Source organism: Pan paniscus, chromosome 10 (assembly GCF_029289425.2).
Source record: "Pan paniscus chromosome 10, NHGRI_mPanPan1-v2.0_pri, whole genome shotgun sequence".
Lineage (NCBI taxonomy): Eukaryota > Metazoa > Chordata > Mammalia > Primates > Hominidae > Pan > Pan paniscus.
This window is the reverse complement of record NC_073259.2, coordinates 78395440-78416867: the sequence shown is the minus strand read 5'-3', so window position 1 is coordinate 78416867 and position 21428 is coordinate 78395440. Positions and strand designations below refer to the sequence as shown.

The 21428-nt window shown below is 37.7% G+C and overlaps 1 protein-coding gene across 2 annotated transcripts in view; it reads right to left on the bottom strand.

Moving 5' to 3' along the window:
* Positions 1-21428, bottom strand: part of KCNMB4 (potassium calcium-activated channel subfamily M regulatory beta subunit 4) — a 64654-nt gene that overhangs the window by 29804 nt on the left and 13422 nt on the right. For both annotated transcript variants that reach the window (XM_034936223.3, XM_003808735.5), the window contains exon 2: positions 1003-1130. In XM_034936223.3, the coding sequence (XP_034792114.1) occupies positions 1003-1130 (128 nt within the window). The remainder of the gene's footprint in view (positions 1-1002; positions 1131-21428) is intronic.

Sequence of the window (21428 nt, the reverse complement as noted above, 5' to 3'; positions counted from 1 at the left end):
GATACAGGTAAAAATCAACATGATGTGTTGGACACAGTGGCTCACGCCTGTAATTTCAGCACTTTGGGAGGCTGAGGCAGGCAGATCACTTGAGGTCAGGAGTTAGATACCAGCCTGGTAAACATGGTGAAACCCTGTCTCTACTAAAAATACACGAATTAGCCAGCTGTGGTGGTGTGTGCCTGTAGTCCCAGCTACTCGGGAGGCTGAGGCACAAGAATCACTTGGACCTGGGAGGCGCAGGCTGCAGTGAGCCAAGATCTCGCCACTGCACTCCAGCCTGGGTGACAGAGTGAGACTCTGTCTAAAAACAAACAAAAATACATGATGGTGACACAGGTTACAAAGTACAAAGGAGAAAAATGAACTAAGCATTACTCAAAGGTTTCTGGATTTGGTAAATGAGTGAATGGTCATGCCATTTTCTAAGACAGAGATTATGGGAGCAAGTGAAGGTTTGCGGTAACCCTGGAACATCTACAGCAAGGAATTGTGAATACTCAATAAATGTTTGATGAATAAATTACTGATTAATCTGAGTGGGTACCAAAGTGCCCTAGTCCAAGGAACCATCTTTACATGGTTTATATGGTATAAACTGAGTACTAAGTCAAGTAAGGTTTTAATGGTGTGAACTCATGTTATTGACACTTCATCAGAATAGAAAGGAAAAGGAAAGGTAAGATTCGATGCAGTCTAAAAGTGCTGGCAAATCTGCACATTGCTTAGCTTATGTGCATCAATCTGCAATTCTTAGGAAATGCAAAGTAATGTTCCTACCTAAAGTCACTATCATTTTGTAGTACATTCACAGGGTAAGATGTACAACACAAGTCTTTTTCTCTGTCCTGCAGATTCATTATATGGGTTTCCCTAATTACACGCAAGGAAGAGTTGAGGCTATCTCCATGCTGTCAAGTGGGCATAATCTATGATATAACAGTGTAATAAGCTGCAGAGTCTACAAACAATTTTAACAGGCACATGCAAATATTGACTTACCTTTGATGTTGATTAAAATAGCAAGTAAATGGCTGGGAACCAATCTCATCTTTCCAGTACTGTTGCCAATTCATGACACTTTCCAAATTCTTCTGATTTTCTCTCTTACAGGGAGGGATATAGGAGCACTAACAAAATAGAATACAGAAAGTAAACCTATTATTTTATGGAATATTGAGATATAGTCTTTTTTTTATAGAAAGATGGCATTATAAAGACAGTAAATCTAATTTAGACCTCCCTAATTTTTAAATACAACCAAATTGAAATTACTAAACTATATTCCAAATTTCCAATTTGGCACAAGGACAAAGTATTCCAAATACAAAAACACAGCAAAAAATAAACTTCAGTCATTATGGTGTAAGGGTATTTTATAAACAATTAGTTACCATGTAATAGCAAATTAAAAGCATAATATACTCTCTCTTTTGGTGACCTGTCCGTCAACAGAGGGAGGCATAAAAAAGTTTATTTTTATCCCCAATTGCTATCTATGAACCTTGGCATTTCTGTCTTCTACCTGTAACTAATAAATTCAAGCACATAGCTCTTCTCAGGATACTGCTCCTAACTGCTGAAACCCAAGTTTTCTTTTCTTACATTCTCTTGGACAACAAAATCAGTGGAAAATTTCCTTTCAAATACATAATCAGTGTATTTTGCTAACTGATGTCTTTTCCTAGCCATGCCTCTGACAAAGTAGTTCTCTTAAAGGAGCTCTATTATTCTAAGCAATATAGATTAAGCAGAATCAGACAACTGTTCTTAAGTCCAGATGTTAAAATGAACTCTCGGCATTCTAATCCATTTTCTGCAATTCAGCTTTTTACAATGATGACGAAGATGATGCCAGTTTCTATTTATTGAGTGTTTGCAATACAGCAGACGCAAATGCTTAACAGGACTTAACTTGTGTACTTTTTACAACCCTATAACAATTTCCATTTTATAGATGCAGACATTGAGATTTTTGTCAGCTCTACAACCACAACTAGATTCTGGTGGTCTTACCACATTCTACTCTTAGGTGTTTTACCAAGGTATCTGATATTAAGGAGCAGGGAAAAACCAAACCAAACACAACATAGAGTTTTATAGTATAATTTCAGTCACATTGTTTAATTTACAGCATACAATTATTCAACACCTTCTCACTATTTTCTGGTAAAACTGAAATGTTTTAGCATGATGCACAAAGTTCTTTGTGATCTGGTCCCTGCCTGTCTTCACCCTCATTTAATTCTGGGATGCAGCCATATGGATGTACTTGCTCTCCAAATCTGCCACGTGCTGTCAACCTACTTGCTTGGCACAGGCTGTTCTCTCTCCTTTTAATGCCCTTTGTTCCTAAATCTCCTTTATTTTAAGATTCAAGTTTGGTGTTACCTACTTGAGGGAGCCTTCTTTTTCTTCTACCACAGTTAAGTGCCCCTCATTTGTGCTGCCATGGGACTCACGCCACGTGATATCACAGCTGGAAACACACAGTATCATACTTGCCTGTTTTATGTCAGCCTTCCCAATTTGCTGGCGAGGTGAGAACAAGAACTGTTTTCTGTCTTTTCTATATTTTCACACTTATGACTATGTCTGCTAATGGTGAAACTGCAAAAATGTTGGTTGAATTCGTTAATGATAACACGGATACATTTTTATTCAAGATGATGACATTATTTTCACAGTGTTTAAACTTTTTAAAAATATATAGACATTATAAATTTTAGTAAATTTGGTTGTCTATTATATACCATACATTCACAACATGTTATGCAAATGTTATTTTAATGATTGAATCACTGAATGTTTATCTTCTGCACATATAGTTCTACTTCTATTAATAACAATAATACAAAGCTAAAAATGTCTGTGAAATTATGGATTCTGCGTTCTTCCAAAGCAGCAGTTGGGTTTGGAAGCAATGGAGACCATTAGATAGGGCTCCAGTCCTATTGTCTATTAGGTGTTAGGCCTTGGGTAAATTACTTCCCTTTTCTGGACTTCATTTTTTCAAATATGCAAAATCTCCAAAATAATTTCTAGCTCTCCATTTCTATGATTCTATTCTTGGAGGTACACCAAGAAAGAACCCAGCAGAAGGCAGGACTACAAACACTGCCACAGTATTTTTCCCAGAAGAGATCCTGCCCACTGGGGAGATGGCTGGGAACCCTGACTAAGCCAGTATTCCAGCCAGCAAAGAGGAGGAGTGTGGTAGGTCCTTCCTTAGGGGCCAGCACTTTGCATTAGAAAAATGTTCACAAGAGGACCATGATTTTCTTATTGCTTACTTTCTCTAAGGTGTTGGATATTTTGTTTCCTTCTATTAAAATATATATTTTTCTACATTATAGTCAATTAGTTTATAAAGTGTGAGCAAGTGCCAATTTATTGTGCTCTTCTAGGAAGGAGAAATTTCCCAATTTGGAGGTAGAAGCTGTGAAGTGTGAAGGCCTAAAAATTCATCAGAGCCCTTTTTGCAATGGGTAAATACTTGACACAAGAGATATACTAAGTGCGTTAGGAAAGAACAATTCACAACCACATGGAATCAAAACAGATTTTAAATATTTCTAAGTTAACTCAGTTTGAATTCTTTGCTATTTAGTTTTTTGGGGAGAAATAGGTTTAAAAGAAATGTCTCTCTCAAATGATAACCTAAGATTTGACCAGAAGAATTACATTGACATGCTTCTGAAAAGGTCAAAAACTTTCACTGAGTGTGTAAAGTTCTGTATTAGGTATGCTGAAGTTTCATGTGAGATTTTTTTAAAAATTCTTTCTTTTTTGGAAAGTCTGAGGTTGTGTGGATGGATTTTTGGATGGAAAGTACTTTTTTACATTGGAGAAAATAATCTGAGATCAAAATTTGAGTATTCTTTTTATGCACTGCATTCTTTCCAAAGAGTGACATAGATTAAGTGATCTATACTTAACAATACTCTAGCAACTTTTTAAAACTAACATTGCCTGGAAAGAATTTTTTTTCAAGAGTCAAGGACTTGCTCTGTGACCCAGGCTGGAGTGCTGTGGCGAGATCATAGCTAACTGCAGCCTTGAACTCTTGGGGCTCAAGTGATCCTGCTGCCTAGCCTCTTGAGTAGCTAGGACTACAGCTACTCCACCACACCCAGCTAATTTTTGGTAGAGAAGGTGTCTGTCTCCTTTGGTTGTCCAGGCTGGTCTCGAACTCCTGGGCGCAACTGTCCCACCCTGGCCTCTAAGAGTGCTGGGGTTACAGGTGTGAGCCATCACACCTGGTCTGAAAAGCTACATTTTAAGGCAAACCTCAAATTCTTAAAAATCATTATGGCTCCATTTCCTTAAATCTTTATTCTCAAGTTACTGTGAAGCCTAACTCAGATCCTCCCTAGATTCCTTCTCAATTCACTTAGTGTATCATCATAGATTGCCAGAATTTTTACATAAATTAGAAATGAAAGTCCAAAGCACGGTGCTGGAAAAAGAACTCGAGAATCCAGTCACACAAATGCCTTTTATTTCAAGATTGTTCAAGCCTGGTGGTTTTCGAGGCTTCATAATAGTTCCACCATGGATGTCTCTCATTTGGGGAGGACCACAAATAACAACCTACATGGTAACGTCATCATCACAACCAGCATTTATTGACTATATGTCAAGTGTTGCATTAATTCAAACGAGCAAATATTATAATTACTTCCATTTTTGGATGAGGAAACTGAGGGACAGAGGGACTTAAGAAAACTTTCTTGGCCAGGTACCACGGCTCACGCCTGTAATTCCAACACTTTGGGAGGGTGAGGCGGGCAGATCACTTGAGGTCAGGAGTTTGAGACCAGCCTGGACAGCAGGGTAAAACCCCATCTCTACTGAAAATACAAAAATTAGCAGGGCGTGGTGGCACACACCCATAATCCCAGCTACTTGGGAGGCTGAGACAAGAGAATCACTTAAACCCAGGAGGCGGAGGCTGCAGTGAGCTGAGATTACACCACTTGCACTCCAGCTTCGGTGACAGAGCAAGACTCTGTCTAAAAGAAGAAGAAAACTTTCTCAAGGTCCCAATGGCAAATGGAAAAGCTGGGATTCAGACTGCAGAGTGGTCCTAACTACTGCTTTCCATATCTCTATCTTTAGGGATTCCTAGTCTTCTCTCTTTGGAGCTCCTGATTTAGGACAAGGAGATCCCCTGCCCTCTGCATCCCTCTCTTGGAGCACCAGTATAGTATTTTTATTGGAATGGAATTGATGTAGTCCTCCTGAGAGCTGATGGGTTGAGGCAAGTCTGTTGCAGTCCTTTGTCTTCCTGGTACATCCTCAGAGAAATGCACTGTAAGTCTTTGCTTGTTCCCTCCTGTTTCAATTTGGCTTCAGGGTTGGTTTCCAGTGCCATGGATGTAATTTCACTTAGGTGAATTTATAGACATAATGCCTTTGGTCATGGAGGACAATAGCATTTCCTTAGAGAAATTTCTTCATATAGTTCTGACCTATTTTGTTTTTCATTTGCAAAGGCAGCATTTCCAGGCTTCTAATATCATTATTGCACAAATAACCTTCACTAGAGCCCATATTGTTTGCTGCCTGAACTTGGATGAAATAACTTCTTTGAAAAAATATTTTCGAAAAAGATTTTTTGAACTTTTGCATTCATGAACAAAGTTCATGGAACCGAGTGGGCTATCCTGACAAGAATAACATAAAGTCTTCCAATGAGTTTGAGTTTATTAAGAAAAGACACTATCATCACACGACATGGAATGCTTGATTACGTACTTATTATTACTTAGTTTTCCATTATCATATGTTAGGGTTTGTCAAGATTTGTAACAGCATTTTTTTTTCTGCCAACCACAATGGGATTTATATTTTAATAGAATCGTTTTTGAGTAGGTTCTTTGTGATAAGTGTCTTGAGAGGACTGCATTTCAATCGTTTGGGCAGAGTAGGCAGAATTAACTTTCTTCTGTTACTGAATCATTTAAAGATTATTGCATAAATCCTGTGGTCTACTTAGTTAAATATCAGGGACTGGGTTCTATGTTAGGAATTATATAAGAAACAGAAATGAGGAAATTTGTTTCTCCAGTTTTCCATTGACTTCATTTGGTTAGGGAGGGTAGTACTGAAAGACATAATACAGCTGAAAACATGCATGCAGCTGATTAAATGATTTCCAAATAAATTTGGTTACAAAATGAATTCTTAAAACATTATCTATTGGAACACGTTTAATTATATTTTATACCATAATCCCTCATTTTCTGAACTCCTGTAAGAAATATCTGTCAGCTATCATTGTAATTTTAGTGATACTTTTGATAATATGAGCATATAATCAGAAAACACTGTGAAATAAAAAGTATAACTGAGCCATTTATAAACTCTGTAACAGTCAGGTGCAGTGGCTCAAGCCTGTAATCCCAACATGTTGGGAGGATGAGGCAGGAGGATCACTTGAGCTCAGGAGTTCAAGACCACACTGGGCAACAAAGTGAGATCTCATCTTTACAAAATATTAAATAATCAGCCAGGCATGGTAGTACACACCTGTAGTCACCGCTACTCAGAAAGCTGAAGTGGGAGGACTGCTTGAGACCAGGAAGTCAAGGCTGCAGTGAGCCGTGATCGTCCCACTGTACTCCAGCCTGGGAAACAGAGCAAGATCCTATCTCAAAAATAAATAAATAAATAAACTCCATAATGTTTCAAATGTTGTGGGTGCATATGTGCATGGGCGCCCACACACACACACATACACACATACAGAGTCCTTATGAATGTAGGTTAATTGAACAAATATATACGAAATTATATGTCAGCTAAAAAACTAAATTCTAGGGCAGGTAGTCCAGAATGTTTATCCATATCTGAAAGCTAAATGAAAGTAATCTTATGGAAGAATTCAGAGTTAAATAAATGGCTTAGAAAATGTGAAAAGCAAGGTTAACTAAGAACAGGAGAAGCTAAAATGAGCTCTTAGGCAAGAGTAGGCTGGGCAGAAAGAGTGGTGCCCAGCCTAGAGCAGAGATGGTCAAAGTCTGTTCCACAGATCACTTGAGCTGCTTGTCAAAAAGATCCACCCTCCTGAAAGTGTGATTCATTAAGACTAGGAATCTGCATTATTAACAGCTCTCCTGCCCTTGGAATGACAGATTTTTAGAATTGATAATTTATGCAATAAACTATTCTTGATTGCTGAGTACTGCATAGGAAACAAAGATTAGCTATTACTCACTCCCTTCTCCCTCTCTCTCCCTCTCCACCTCCCCCGAAGCAAGCAGTGTAGTAATAGTAGCATATTTACAAAGTGCTTTGTGACTACAAAAGAAGACATGAATATTTTGGCCTCCAGAGTATAAGAGAAGGCTTCACAGAAGAGATGACTTTTGATTTGTGTCTTTAAGGCTGAACAGGAATTTGCTTGTCAGAGAATGGGCTGGGAAGGTGACATCCCAAGAAGAAATGGAATGTACAGATGCTGTGTATGGATGTTCCAGAAAGACTGAGTCATCTAATGTGCCTGGAGGACAAGGGGCATAGGAGATGGCGTTGGAAAATGCCCAAATTATCTGACCTACTATTCACTGAAGAATTGCTCCTCTCTCCTTAAATGTTTCTGTAAAAAGTTGCTCACTACCTCCCAGAGAATACACCCATGCTCCAATGCATAGTTTTTTTAGTTAGAATTTACTATCATATGTTGATATGACATCTGGATTTTTGGAATTTAATAATATTCACTTAACTTCTGCATTCAGGCAGACTGCTAAGGTTGGTTATATTATTAAGACTGAAAAGTTCGGCATGGCATTCCATCTTCAAAATAGTTCATTTAGTTTTAGAGTTAGAAAATAAAAACACGGCGGGGCGTGGTGGCTCACACCTGTAATCCCAGCACTTTGGGGGGCCAAGGCGGGTGGATCACAAGGTCAGGAGTTCAAGATCAGGCTGGCCAAGATGGTGAAACTCCTTCTCTACTAAAACAACAAAAATTAGCTAGGCATGGTGGCAGGAGCCTGTAATCCCAGCTACTTAGGAGGCTGAGGCAGGAGAATCGCTTGAACCCAGGAGGCAGAGGTTGTAGTGAGCCGAGATCGCGCCACTGCACTCCAGTCTGGGCGACTCTTTCTCAAAAGAGTGAGACTCTTTCTAAAAAATAAAATAAATAAAATAAAATAAAAACACACAGTCTTTGCCAAAAATAGAAGTTGAATCCAAATAGAAGCAATCACACCAAAACAAGAAATTTTAATCTGGAAGAAGTTCAATAGTTATTAATAATTATAACAAACATGACAGGGCCTATAAACATTTGTTTAATAACTCCTTATCAGAATTTAAAATCCTGAGGAGATGGTCAATACTCTTTCTTTAAAGTTTATTATTTTTTTATTATATTTTATGGGATACATGTGCAGAACATGCAGGTTTGTTACATAGACATACATGTGCCATGGTGGTTTGCTGCACCCATCAACCCCTCATCTATAGTAGGTATTTCTCCTAATGCTATTTCTCCCCGAGTTTCCCACTCCCCAACAGGCCCCAGTGTGTGATGTTGCCCTCCCTATGTCCCTATGTTCTTATTTTTCAACTTCCACTTATGAGTGAGAACATGCAGTGTTTGGTTTTCTGTTCCTGTGTTAGTTTGCTGAGAATGATGGTTTCCAGCTTCATCCACGTCCCTGCAAAGGACATGAACTCATCTTTTTTTATGGCTGCATTAGTATTCCATGGTGTATACGTGCCACATTTTCTTTATCCAGTCTATCATTGATGGGCATTTAGGTTGGTTCCAAGTTTTTGCTATTGTGAACAGTGCTGCAATAAACAAACGTGTGCATGTGTCTTTATAGAATGATTTATAATCCTTTGGGTATACACCCAGTATACCCAGTATACCATTTGCTGGGTCAAATGGTATTTCTGGTTCTAGATCCTTGAGGAATCACCACATTGTCTTCCACAATGGTTGAACTAATGTACACTCCCACCAACAGTGTAAAAGCATTCCTATTTCTCCACATCCTCGGCAGCATCTGTTATTTCCTGACTTTTTAATGACTGCCATTCTAACTGGTGTGAGATGGTATCTCATTGTGGTTTTGATTTGCATTTCTCTAATGGAGATGGTCAATACTCTTATGACACTGAAATGAAATAAAACTTTCTTAAATGTTCATGCACACATTCAGATGGCTTCATTGATGGCATTATTTGTAGCTATATTGTGTACTGTAAGGTACACAAATTCAATGTGTGTATGTATGGATATATATTCAATGAAATATTACAACCATCATTTCTGCATGAAGGGGATCAACAAGCCCTGTCTATTTTAAGTCCTCTAGAACCAGTATGGTGATGATAAAAAAAACTGGTGCTTCCTATTTGTAGCAGAATATGTTTTCTAAAGAGAGCTGCATTAATATACATCCCATTTCACATACTCTTACAATGTGATGTTGGCACTCCTCAATTGAGAGGTGGGGGTCTAGCTTCTCTTCCTTAGCACATAAATGAGCCATTGATTACAGCAATGATTCAGTGTGACTTCAAGGTTAGATAAGAAAAGGTGATAAAGCACCTGCTTGCATCTCTCTCGAGAATGCTCATCCTTGGTCTCCAGACAGTATTCTACAAGGAAACCCAAACTGGCCCATAATGAGAGATCACATGAAAGGCCTATGTGGAGAGGACCTCAGACTATATTTTTCTCTGTGTCCTTTATAAATTTCTGACCCACAGAATTTGTGAACTTAGGCCAGGCGCAGTGGCTCACACCTGTAATCCCAGAGCCTTCGGAGGCCAAGGCAGGGGGACTGCTTGAACCCAGGAGTTCGAGACTAGCCAGGGCAACATAGCAAGACCCTCTGTCTACAGAACATATGTTTTTAATTAGCTGGGTGTACTGGTATATGTCTTTAGTCATAGTTAGTCAGGAGATTGAGAGGTGAGGATAGCTTGAGCCCTGGAGTTTGAGGTTACAGTGAGCTATGATTGTGCCACTGCACTCCAGCCTGGGTGACAGAGCAAGACCCTTTCTCTAAAAAAAAATAATAATAAATAAAAAATAAAAGAATGTGTGAACATATGAAAAATGACTTGAGCCACAGGGATCTTTGACAGTGGCTGAGATCACAGGACATCTAGGATTAAAATAAATGGATAACCTTCTAAGGTTCTTCTTTATTTACATACCTGAAAGTATAAAAACACTTGAGGTTTGATGAAATGAAGTCTATGAGTCACTGTGATGTAAGGTAGGACTCCTCAGCCAATCCCAGGCCCAAAGCTCCTTAGAGGAAGGGTGAGGGGGCTGGTTTATACTTAAAGCCCTTGTGGTAGAACCTCAAGTCCTACCTACTGAAAATCTAGCCTTTCCCAGCAGAACATGCCGACATGTAGCAGAGTAGTATAGAGCAGAAAGGGCAGACATTCAGAATAGTATTGAACACTGGCTCTATGCTAATGCTAATCCCTGGGGACTCTAAGTACACCTGTGCTTAGAATGAGAGCTCATGGGGGTCAGGGGAAAATGAAGTTTTGGTCCAAGTTAGTGTCACAATAGGCCCAGGGAGTCCATGAACTCTCTTCACGATTATTCCTACAGATCCTGAAAGTATAGCATCTTCATATTTTGGAGGAAACATATACTGACATTTGGGATTGCTTCTCTGATCAATATACTGAGTAACCCAGAACCTGCCAGCTTTCAGTAGCAATCAGAGCAGGAAAACCTGCTCAAGGCTACAGAGCAGGAAGCTGTCTCAATTCATCTCTATGGCTCAGTGGCTTCAATAACAAACAAGAGTCTATGACAGATCAGCGGATATATGGAGCCCAGAGAGAGCCCTGATGGTATAAAGCAAACCCATGCTTTCTTTGGCAAGTGACTATTCTCCTTTTGAGAAACAAGTGGTTTGTTACTGGGTCCCAGTAGGGTCTGAATGCCTGAACATGCGACATCAATTTACCATTTTACCCACTGTATGCTGGGCTATTTTGACTCACTAAAACATAAAGTTGGGATTTACAGGGCTGAAGCAGGACTTGTTGGCAAATAAATTTCAGAAGCAAATGGCTCACACTCCCAAGGCACCTTCTCTTTTTATACCACCACCTGCCCCATCTTGTGCTAAAATGCAGTTGTTAATCTGGGTTGGTTTTCCTCATACTGGGATATACAGACCCCAAGGAATACTCTGCAGTGTGCCAGGAGGTTCTTAAAGCCTATGATCAGTTTTGATGGATGAACAAATTTGAGCTCATTGAGCATAACTCTGGGCAGAACATCTGATTGTTTATTTCTCTTGAAAGAAATGATGGAGGTACAGTCCTACAATATTTTATGGACACTGGTTAACAAATAGTAAACTTGTTTCAAGTAACATGATTAGAGTGTGTTAAATCCTCAGAAATAGAACTCTGATCTATACATGGGCCTACAAATTCTATTTCCCATTGACCCATTCTCAGAAAGCTATTTGAGGATGTACTCCACCAAAACAAAGAAATAAATTAAGAAAGAGGAAGGCATGGGATCAAGGAAACAAGGTACTCAACACAAGAAAAATGCAGCAGGCCTAAGGTGCATCCAGTTCAGTATGAGAAGTAGGCAGATGGGGCCCAGCAAGGGTGTCCCACGAAATTTTTATTTGATCTTATTTTTTTGACACAGGGTCTCACTCTGTCACCCAGGCTAAAGTGCAGTGGTGTGATCTTGGCTCACTGCAGCCTCAACCTCCCAGGCTCAAGTGATCCTTCTGCCTTAGCCCCCCAAGTAGCTGGGACTACAGGCACATGCTACCATGCCCAGCTAATTTTTGTATTTTTTGTAGAGACAGATTCTCAATATGTTGCCCAGGCTGGTCCCAAACTCCTGGGCTCAAGGGATCTGCTTGCCTCAGCCTCCCAAAGTGCTAGGATCCCAGGCGTGAGCCACCATGCCTGGCTAAGAAATTTTTAAAAAGAGTGAGAGAAATGTGGAACTAAATGACTACCTATTGAGAATGGTCATATGACAAACAGTATACAAATGGGTTTTACAATTCTGCAGGAGAATTTTGGAAAAATAAGAGAAAGGTACACAGGAAAGGTACAGGAAAGTAAGAAAATAAAAAAGGGACATGATTCTTAGCTCAAGGAAAATAAGTTATAGAAGTGAACAGTACTTTACATAGTTAAAATAAGTTGAGCACTCAATATTAATTTATCCAAAAATTATGATAGAATCATATTTATTTAAAGAATAAAGAGAGGAAAATGGGGTAGGATGGTGTGGTGCAAGAAAGCTAAGTCCATATAATCCATCATAGGTGGTCAACAGTATCTCAACTGCATACATCAGAAAACCTATTGTTTAGAAACACAGAGGTAAAAAACAGAAAAAAAAAAAAGCCTTAAAAATAGTTAAAACCAGTTATCTCTGGGTGGCACAAGGGTTTGGAGCAGTGGAGTACTACTCCTTACCCTCAAATAAAAGTACAGTGCAATTTGATTTTCAAAACTATGTTCATAATAACAAGAGCAAACATTCACTGAAGGCTTACCATATGCAAGGAACTATCCTAGGTGCTTTCCATATATTAACTCATTACTCCTCATAACCCAAGGAGACAGGCTCTATTATAATCCTCATTTTACAGGTGAGGGAACTGAGGCACATCTGAAGTCACACTGCTATTCTAATTAAAAATTAATAATCAAGACATACAAATGGCAAACAGGCATATGAAAAGGTACTCAATATCACTGATCATCAGAGAAATGCAAATCAAAACTACAATGAGATATCATCTCACCCCAGTTAAAATGGCTTTTATTCAAAAGACAGACAATAACAAATGCTGGCAAGGATGTGGAGAAAAGGGAATCCTTGTACACTCTTGGTGGGAGTGTAAATTAGTACAACCACTAGGGAGAACAGTTTGGAGAACAGTTTTGAGTAACTAAACTGGAGAACAATTTAGTTACTCAAAAAACTAAAAATTTAGCTACCATCTGATTCAGCAATCCCACTGCTGGGTATATACCCAAAAGAAAAGAAATCAGTATATCAAAGAAACGTCTGCACTCCTGTATTTGTTGCAGCACTGTTTTCAATAGGTAAGATTTGGAAGTGACCTAAGTGTCCATCAACAGATGAATGGATAAAGAAAATGGGGTACATATATACAATAGAGTACTATTGAGCTATAAAAAAGAATGAGATCCCATCATTTGCAACATCATGGACGGAACTGGAGATCATTAAGTTAAGTGAAATAAGCAAGGCATAGAAAGACAATGGTCACATGTTCTCACTTATTTGAGAGATCTAAAAATCAAAACAATTGAACTCATGGACAGAGAGCAGAAGGATGGTTACCAGAAGCTAGGAAGGGTAGTGGAGGGCTGTGGGGGAGGTGGGGATGGTTAATGAGTACAAAAAATAAAAATAAAAAGAATGAATAAGACCTATTATTTGATAGCACAGTAGGGTGACTCTAGTCAATAATAATTGTACATTTTAAAATAACTTAAAGAGTATAACTGGATTGTTTGTAACTCAAAGGATAAATGCTTGAGGGGATAGATTCCCCATTCTCCATGATGTGCTTATGTCACTTTGCATGCCTGCATCAAAACTCATCTCATGTACCTCTTAAATATATATACCTACTATGTATCCACAAAAATTAAAACAATTAAAAAAAAACAACACTCCAGGCATGGTGGCTCACTTGAGGTCAGGAGTTTGACACCAGCCTTACCAACATGGTGAAACCCCGTCTGTACTAAAAATACAAAATTGGCTGGGCATGGTGGTGCACGCCTGTAATCCCAGCTACTTGGGAGGCTGAGGCAGGAGAATTGCTTGAAACTGGTAGAAGGAGGTTGCAGTGAGCCAAGACTGTACCACCACACTCTAGCCTGGGCAACAAGAGCAAAACTCCGTCTCACAAAAAAAAAAAAAAAAAAAAAAAATTAAAAAATTAAAAAAAGATGAATCAGTGAGTCACAAATGAAGAAATAAAATGGCCCACAAATATGTGATGAAATGTTCAAACAAACTAGATACCAAAGGTGCTGGCAAAATTAAACTGCTAAAAATGAAAATCACAGCCAATATCCCGTGCAGACAAGTATCTGCAAAAAATAGGCTCTTTCACACACAGCTGTCGGAATGATACATTTTTATTACTTATTTAGTATAATTTGGAAATATATGATAAAAGCTTAAGAAAGCAATAAGCTTTGTTTCCCTTCAAAAAAAAAAAAAAAACAACAAAAATAAAGCATAATAGACACACAACGTAAAAATGCAAACAGTGGGAAAGGTTACAAAATGAAATGTCTCCCTCTGACTGACCCTTACCCCAGGCAGTTATGCTTAACAGTCATTGTGCATTCTTCCAGATATTCTCTGTACTCTATCTTAACAAGAATGTGAGCACACTCTTCTGTTTATTGCTTTGTTCTTTCACTACCCAAAATATCTTAGTGCTCTCATGTGTACAGATAGAGGTCTCATTCTTTTGAATGCTCACTGCATAGTTGTGTCAAAATTTATCAGTTGGTCCTCTAATGAAAAACATTATAGAAGTTTCTAGTCTTTTGCAATTACAAACAAAAGAGCAACAAACTTCCTTGTACCAGCATCTATGCACACGTGTGAGAACAGGAATAAAAGCTGGCATGTATTTTCAAAAACTGTAATTATGGTATTCCAAAGAACCTGCATGAGAGTTCATGAGAGCACCTTTCCCCATGTCCTTAAAAAAACAAACAAACAAACAAAAAGGCTACAATTAAACTTTTCTGATGGTGAAACATGGAGCTTCTTATTTTAATTTACATTTTTAAATGAACATTTCTTTTCTGCAAACTGACCATCCATGATCTTTGCCTATCTTGGTCATTTTCTCATTGATGTTTAAAAGTCTTCATATAGTTAAAAAAAAAATTGTCTCACAATCCCAGTTTCCCTCCTGATTTTTCTTGTCTTTATTTGTGGTACATTTACTACATAAAAAAATTAATTTTTATGAAATCAATCTGTGAAAATTTATATAATTAGACCCACTTTGAAGACAGACCCATTATCTATAAAAACATATATTGTAATCTCTGAAACAAGATCTCCACTATCACAATGCCTCAGACTTACAAGATGAGGTATGTGACTGTCTGAAAAAGGTTTTTAGAAAATAGAGATAAGCAAAAATAAAATTTAGAAACCTCTGATACCGCCATCACTGAGATTACTAATTTCATTTTGGATTTTAAGTAAATATTCTTAAGAGAAGCTGTCCTGTAATTTTCATCTGTATATATATGTTATTATAGGTTTTTGTTTCAATGTAATCATAAATATATGAAAAGAATTTGGAAGTTTTCCTTATTTCTGTTTCTCTGGCATAGTTTAAAGTAGGATTAAAGTTATCTGTTTTCACAGAGTTGACCTGGAAACATTTACAGTTGTAGTTCGTTGACAGCTTTCTCCATTTCCTCTATGGTAATTGGTCTATTTTTTAGAAATCTCTATAGATTGTTTTATTTGGGAAGTTTATATTATCCTAAGAATCATTATCTCGTCCTATGAGTTCAAATTTATTGGCATAGAATTGATCAAAGTATTCACTTGAAGTTCATTTAACTTTTCCTGTATTTGTGGTTGTTTCCTCATTTTTGTTTCTAATTTTGTATTTTTGAAGAACATTTCTTTGGCAATTAAACTTGCTGAGGATTCATAACTGAATTTATCTTTCCAAAAACAAAGACAATTCTGCACTCGTTGAAGATGCTCAGCATATCTTCAGTGGGAATTTTGAAGCCCTGAAAAATTTCAAGGCTATAAAGTTGTGCTATTAATTTTCTATCCAACTCTTATGCAAAATCAAATAAATGTTCATTAAAAACATTGAAGGGAAAGGTGTTTGACATTAACCGAAGAAAATATTCAGTACATCACAGGGACATGGGAGATAAAGCTAGATGAAAGAAAGCTCAACAGATTGAGGAGGTAGATGCTCTCAAATCCAAGAGAAATGCACCCCACCACAACACTGTGTGATGTCCTCCAGAGACTGTGCCAGAAAGAAAGCTCCAACCCAGGAGGGGTTTTGTGAATCAGACCGCATTCACAGCAGTTAGGATAGTGCCTGTAACATGGCAGATACCCAATAAACATTTGTTGAACTAACAATTCTAAAGTTTGTGACAAAGTCCCTAAACTCTGTCCTCATCTGTGAAATTCTCCCCGCTTGACACCTCAGTAACTACAAATACAAATACCAAGATGTATTTATTCCAGAAGTATTTATCAATAATATCTGCTTGGAACATTATATATATCATCTATAGTCCTCAGCTTGTAAAGGTTTCTTCATCAAGAGGTTAAGTGACTGACCTATAGATGTTCACCTTTAAACAGGAAGCATCTAGATTCAGGCACATGGGCCTTTTCTTTCTTCTTCTTCTTGTTTTTTTTTTTTTTTTTTCAGACAGGGTCTCACTGTGTTGCTCAGGCTGGAGTATAGTGACATAGTCATAGCTCACTGTAACCTTAAACTCCTGGGCTCAAGCGATCCTACCGTCTTGCTAGAACTACAGGTGTGTACCACCACGCCTGGCTAATTTAAAAAAAAATTGTTTTAGAAACAGAGTTTCACAATGTTGTCTAGGCTGGTCTCAAACTCCTCTCCTCAAATTATCTTTTCACCTTGACTTCTGAAAGTGTTGGGATTACAGGCATGAGCCACTACACTTAGACTGGCCTTTTCCATTATACCAGGTAGCTTCTCAAATGTCTATGTGCCCAGCTCTGTCCTAGACTCTGTTAGTGAATCCAGAGATGTTTCCCCAACGGGGACTGTGAGAGGCCTTTTCAGTCATTCATTATCGTGGTGACAAGTTGGGATGGGAGAGGGGTATTTAAGTAAAACAGCATGGTTTTGTAAGAAGGTAGTTTTATCTTAATACATCGATCCTCTCCGTTGTAATAGTTAGTCTCTTGTGTTTCACAGAGCATTTATTTTAAAGTAACAGTTCTCAGTTTTCTCTCATAAAAATAAGCCTTCTTTATTGGAGAAATTTAGAAGCTACAGGTGGTCAAAAATCGTATTAATGGTGTGCATTTTTTCCATTTTGTCATTTATCTTTGATCTTTGTATATAGTCTTTTTTCATATAAAAATTTTCAATTTACATGAATACAATAGGGTCTTGCAGATGGAATTAGTTAAGATGAGGTCACAGTGGATTAGAGTAGGCCCTATATTCAATGACTGGTGTTTTTTGTTTGTTTTGAGATGGAATCTTGCTCTGTCACTCAGGCTGGAGTGCAGTGGCACGGTTTCGGCTCACTGCAACTTCTGCCCCCTGGGTTCAAGTGATTCTCCTGCCTCAGCCTCCTGAGTAGCTGGGGTTATAGGTGCACACCACCAAGCCCAGCTAATTTTTATGTTTTTAGGAGAGACAGGGTTTCACCATGTTGGCCAGGCTGGTCTCAAACTCCTGGCCTCAAGTGATCCACCCAACTTGGCCTCCCAAAGTGCTGGGATTACAGGCGTGAGCCACCGCACCTGGCTGTACTGGTGTTTTTATAAGAGAAAGAAGAAAGGGATACGGAGACACATACAGAGGGAAAAAGGCCATGTGAAGACAGAGGCAGCAACTGGAGTGATGCCAACTGCAGGCCAAGGAATGCAAGGATTGCAGGAAACAACCATTGCTAGGAAGAGGCAAGGAAGGGTGTTTTTCTAGAGCCTTCAGGGGAGCATGGACCTGTTTGATTTTGGACTTACAGACTTCAGAATTGTGGACAAATAAATCTCTGTTGAGTTAAGCAACCTCGTTTGTCGTACTTTGTTATGGCAGCCCTAAGACCCTAAGACATGTATTTTTCAGGATTTTGATATGTATTTCCAAGTTGACATGCAACTGCTCCTGCAACATGTTGCCACCAGCAGTGCACAAGACTGCCCACATCCCCATATTGCCACCAATTTAATATGTACCAACTTGATAGGCAGAAAAGGTATCTCAACATTGCATTAATTAATATTTCTTTTTTCCCCTTAGCTTTACTGAAATATACTTGACAAATAAAAATTGTACATATTTAAGGTATATAACGTGATGTTCTGATATATGTGTACGTTGTGAAATAACTGCCACAATCTAATTAGCACGTCCATCACCTTACATAATTATGATCTGATTAGTACAGTCCTATGCTGAATAATGACATTTCAGTCAATGATGAACTGCAATTATGACGGTGGTCTCATGAGATTATAATACTGTATTTTTACTGTACCTTTTCTATGTTTAGATACCCAAAAACGTACCATTCTGTTACAACTGCCTATAGTATTCAGTACACTCATACATACAGGTTTGTAGCCTAGGAGCAATAGGCTATATCATATAGCCTGGGTGTGTAGTAGGCTATACTATCTAGGTTTGTGTAAGTACACTCTATGATGTTCACAGGACAAAATCATCTTAAACAATGAATGACTGTATTTCTTTGATTTTTAGTGAGGTAACACATATTTTTCATGTTTTTATTTGTAATTCTTTACTGAACTGCCTACGCATGTTCATGCCTAGTATTTTACTGAAGAGATGGTCTTTTATTGCTAAGAGTACTTCATATGTTGACTTTTTAATCATTTCCCCACCATGTTGCAAACATTTGTCCAAATTTATCATTTTTCCTTCAATTTTAATGTTCAAAAAAAAGTGTAAGTTTTCCCTTATTATATCATTAATCAGTGTATTCCTTTATGATTTGTCCTTGCTACTGTTTAGAAAAGCTTTGCCCACCCCATATGTACAATATTAATGTATAAAATATATATTTACCCAAATTTTATTTAGTACTTTCATAATTTATTTTTGTACCTTTAAAATTTTATGCCATCAAAACTAAAATTTTAATTTTAATTAGATGTATATTTTTAAGTAAATATTTTCCAAATAACATTTTGATGATTCCTAGTATTTTCCAAACAAGTTTTTAAATTTAGAAAATTAGTTTTTTAAAATTTATTTCCAAAAAATAATAGGCAGTTTTAACACCACTTGCTGAATAATACATTGCTTTACAAGTTATTTGAAATGCCAAAATTTGCAAAGCAATCATTCATTATTATTTTTTGGGCAAGAGATTTATTGAAATATAATTCACATACCATCCAATTTACCCATTAAAAGTGAACAATTTAATGGTTTTTAGTAGATTGCACAGAGGTGTGCAACAATCATCACAATCAATTTTAGAATGTTTTCATTACACCAAAAAGACCCCTGTACCCTTTAGCTGTCATTCCCAATCTTCCCATGCCTTCTAGCTTTAGGCAACCACTAACCTACTTTCAGTCTCTATAGATTTCCTTCCTTATTCTGGACATTTCATGTAAATGGACTCATATAACGTGTGTTTTTTTGTGGCTGGCTTCCTATACTTACCATATTTTTGAAGTTCATCCATATTGTATTAACACTTCATTCTTTTTATAGCCAAGTAATTTTCCATTGTATGAATTAGCATATTTCATTTATCCATTCATCAGTTGATGGATGTTTGGTTTGTTTCCACCTTTTAGCTATTATGAATAACGCTGCTATGAAGAGTCATGTACAAAGTTTCTGCATGGACATGTTTTCGTTTCTCTTGGATATATAATTAGGAAAAAGTTGCTTGGTCACAGGGAAACTGTTTAGCATTTTGAGGAACTGTCAAACTGTTTTCCAAAGTGGCTGTTATCTTTTTCATTCTTACATTCTTGTATGAAGATTCCAATTTATTCTGACAACACTTGTTATTGTCTTTTTTACAGCCATTCTAATGGATCTGAAGTGGTATTTCATTGGGGTTTTGATTTTCATTTCCCTCATGACTAAAAATGTCAAACATTTTTTCATGTGCTCATTGGCTATTTGGATACCTTCTTTGGGGAAAAAAAAACTATTCACATCCTTTGCCCACTTTTAAATTGGATTATTTGTCTTGTTGTGTTGTAAGCATTCTTCATTATTTTCTTGGTACTAGACACTTATCAGATACATTATTTGCAAATATTTTCTTTCTGTTACAGTTGTCTTTTCATTTTATTGATGGTGTCCTTTGAAGCACAAATGTTTTTAATTTTAATTAAGTCCAATGTATCTATTTGTCCTTTAGTTGCTTGTGCTTTTAGTATCATATTCAAGCATTAAAGTTTTAGCACTTATATTTAGGTCTCCCATCCATTATTTTAATGTGCAATCAGAGTTCAACTTCATTCCTTGGCATGTGGATATTCAGTTGTTCAAGCACCACTGATTGAAAAGACTGTTCTTTCCCTATTGAATGCTCTTGACACTCTTGTCAAAAATCAACCGTCCACGATGTATAGGTTTTTTTTTTTTTTTGGACTCTCAGTTCTATTCCATAGGTTGGTAGGTCCATCCTTATTCAGTATCACACAGTCCTGAGTACTGTAGCTTTGTTGTATAGGCACACTTCGTTTTATTGCTTGCTTTATTGTGTTTTGCAGATATTGCATTCTTTTACAGATGGAAGGTTTGTGGCAACCCTGAGAACAAGTTCATTGGCACCATTTTTTCCAACAGCATGCACTTACTTCATGTCTCTGTGCCACATTTTGGTAATTTTCACAGTATTTCAAACTTTTCATGATTATTATATCTGTTATGGTGATCTGTGATCAGTAATCTTTGATGTTACTATTATAATTGCTTTGGGGATGCCACAAACCATGCCCATATGAGGACAAAGTTAATCAATGAATGTGTGAGTGTTCTAAGGGCTCCACCAAACCACCTGTTCCCCTGTCTCTCTACCTCTTCTGGGGCCTCTCTATTCCTGAAACAAAACGATATTGAAATTAGGCCAATTAATACCTCTACAATGGCCTCTAAGTGTTCAAGTGAAAGGAAGAGTCATCGTCTCTCACTCTAAATTAAAAACTAGAAATGACTAAGCTTAATGAGGAAAGCACATCAAAAGCTGAGACAGGCTGAAAGGTAGGCCTCTTCTGCCAAACAGCCAAGTTGTGAATGCAGAGGAAAAGCTTCTGCAAAAAAATTCAAAGTGCTACTCTAGTGAACACACGAACGATAAGAAAGTGAAACAGCCTTATTGCTGATATGGAGAAAGGTTTAGTGGTCTGGATAGAGGATCAAACCAGCCACAACATTTCTTTAAGCCAAAGCCTAATCCAGATCAATGCTCTACCCTCTTTAATTTTATGAAGGCTGCCAGAAGTGAGGAAGCTACAGAAGCTAACAGAGGTTCATTCATGAGGTTTAAGAAAAGAAGCCATCTTCATAACATAAGAGTGCAAAACGGGCTGGGCATGGTGGCTCATGCCTGTAATCCCAGCATTCTGAAGGGAGAAGAAGGCAGATCACTTGAGCAAATTCAAGACCAGCCTGGGAAACATG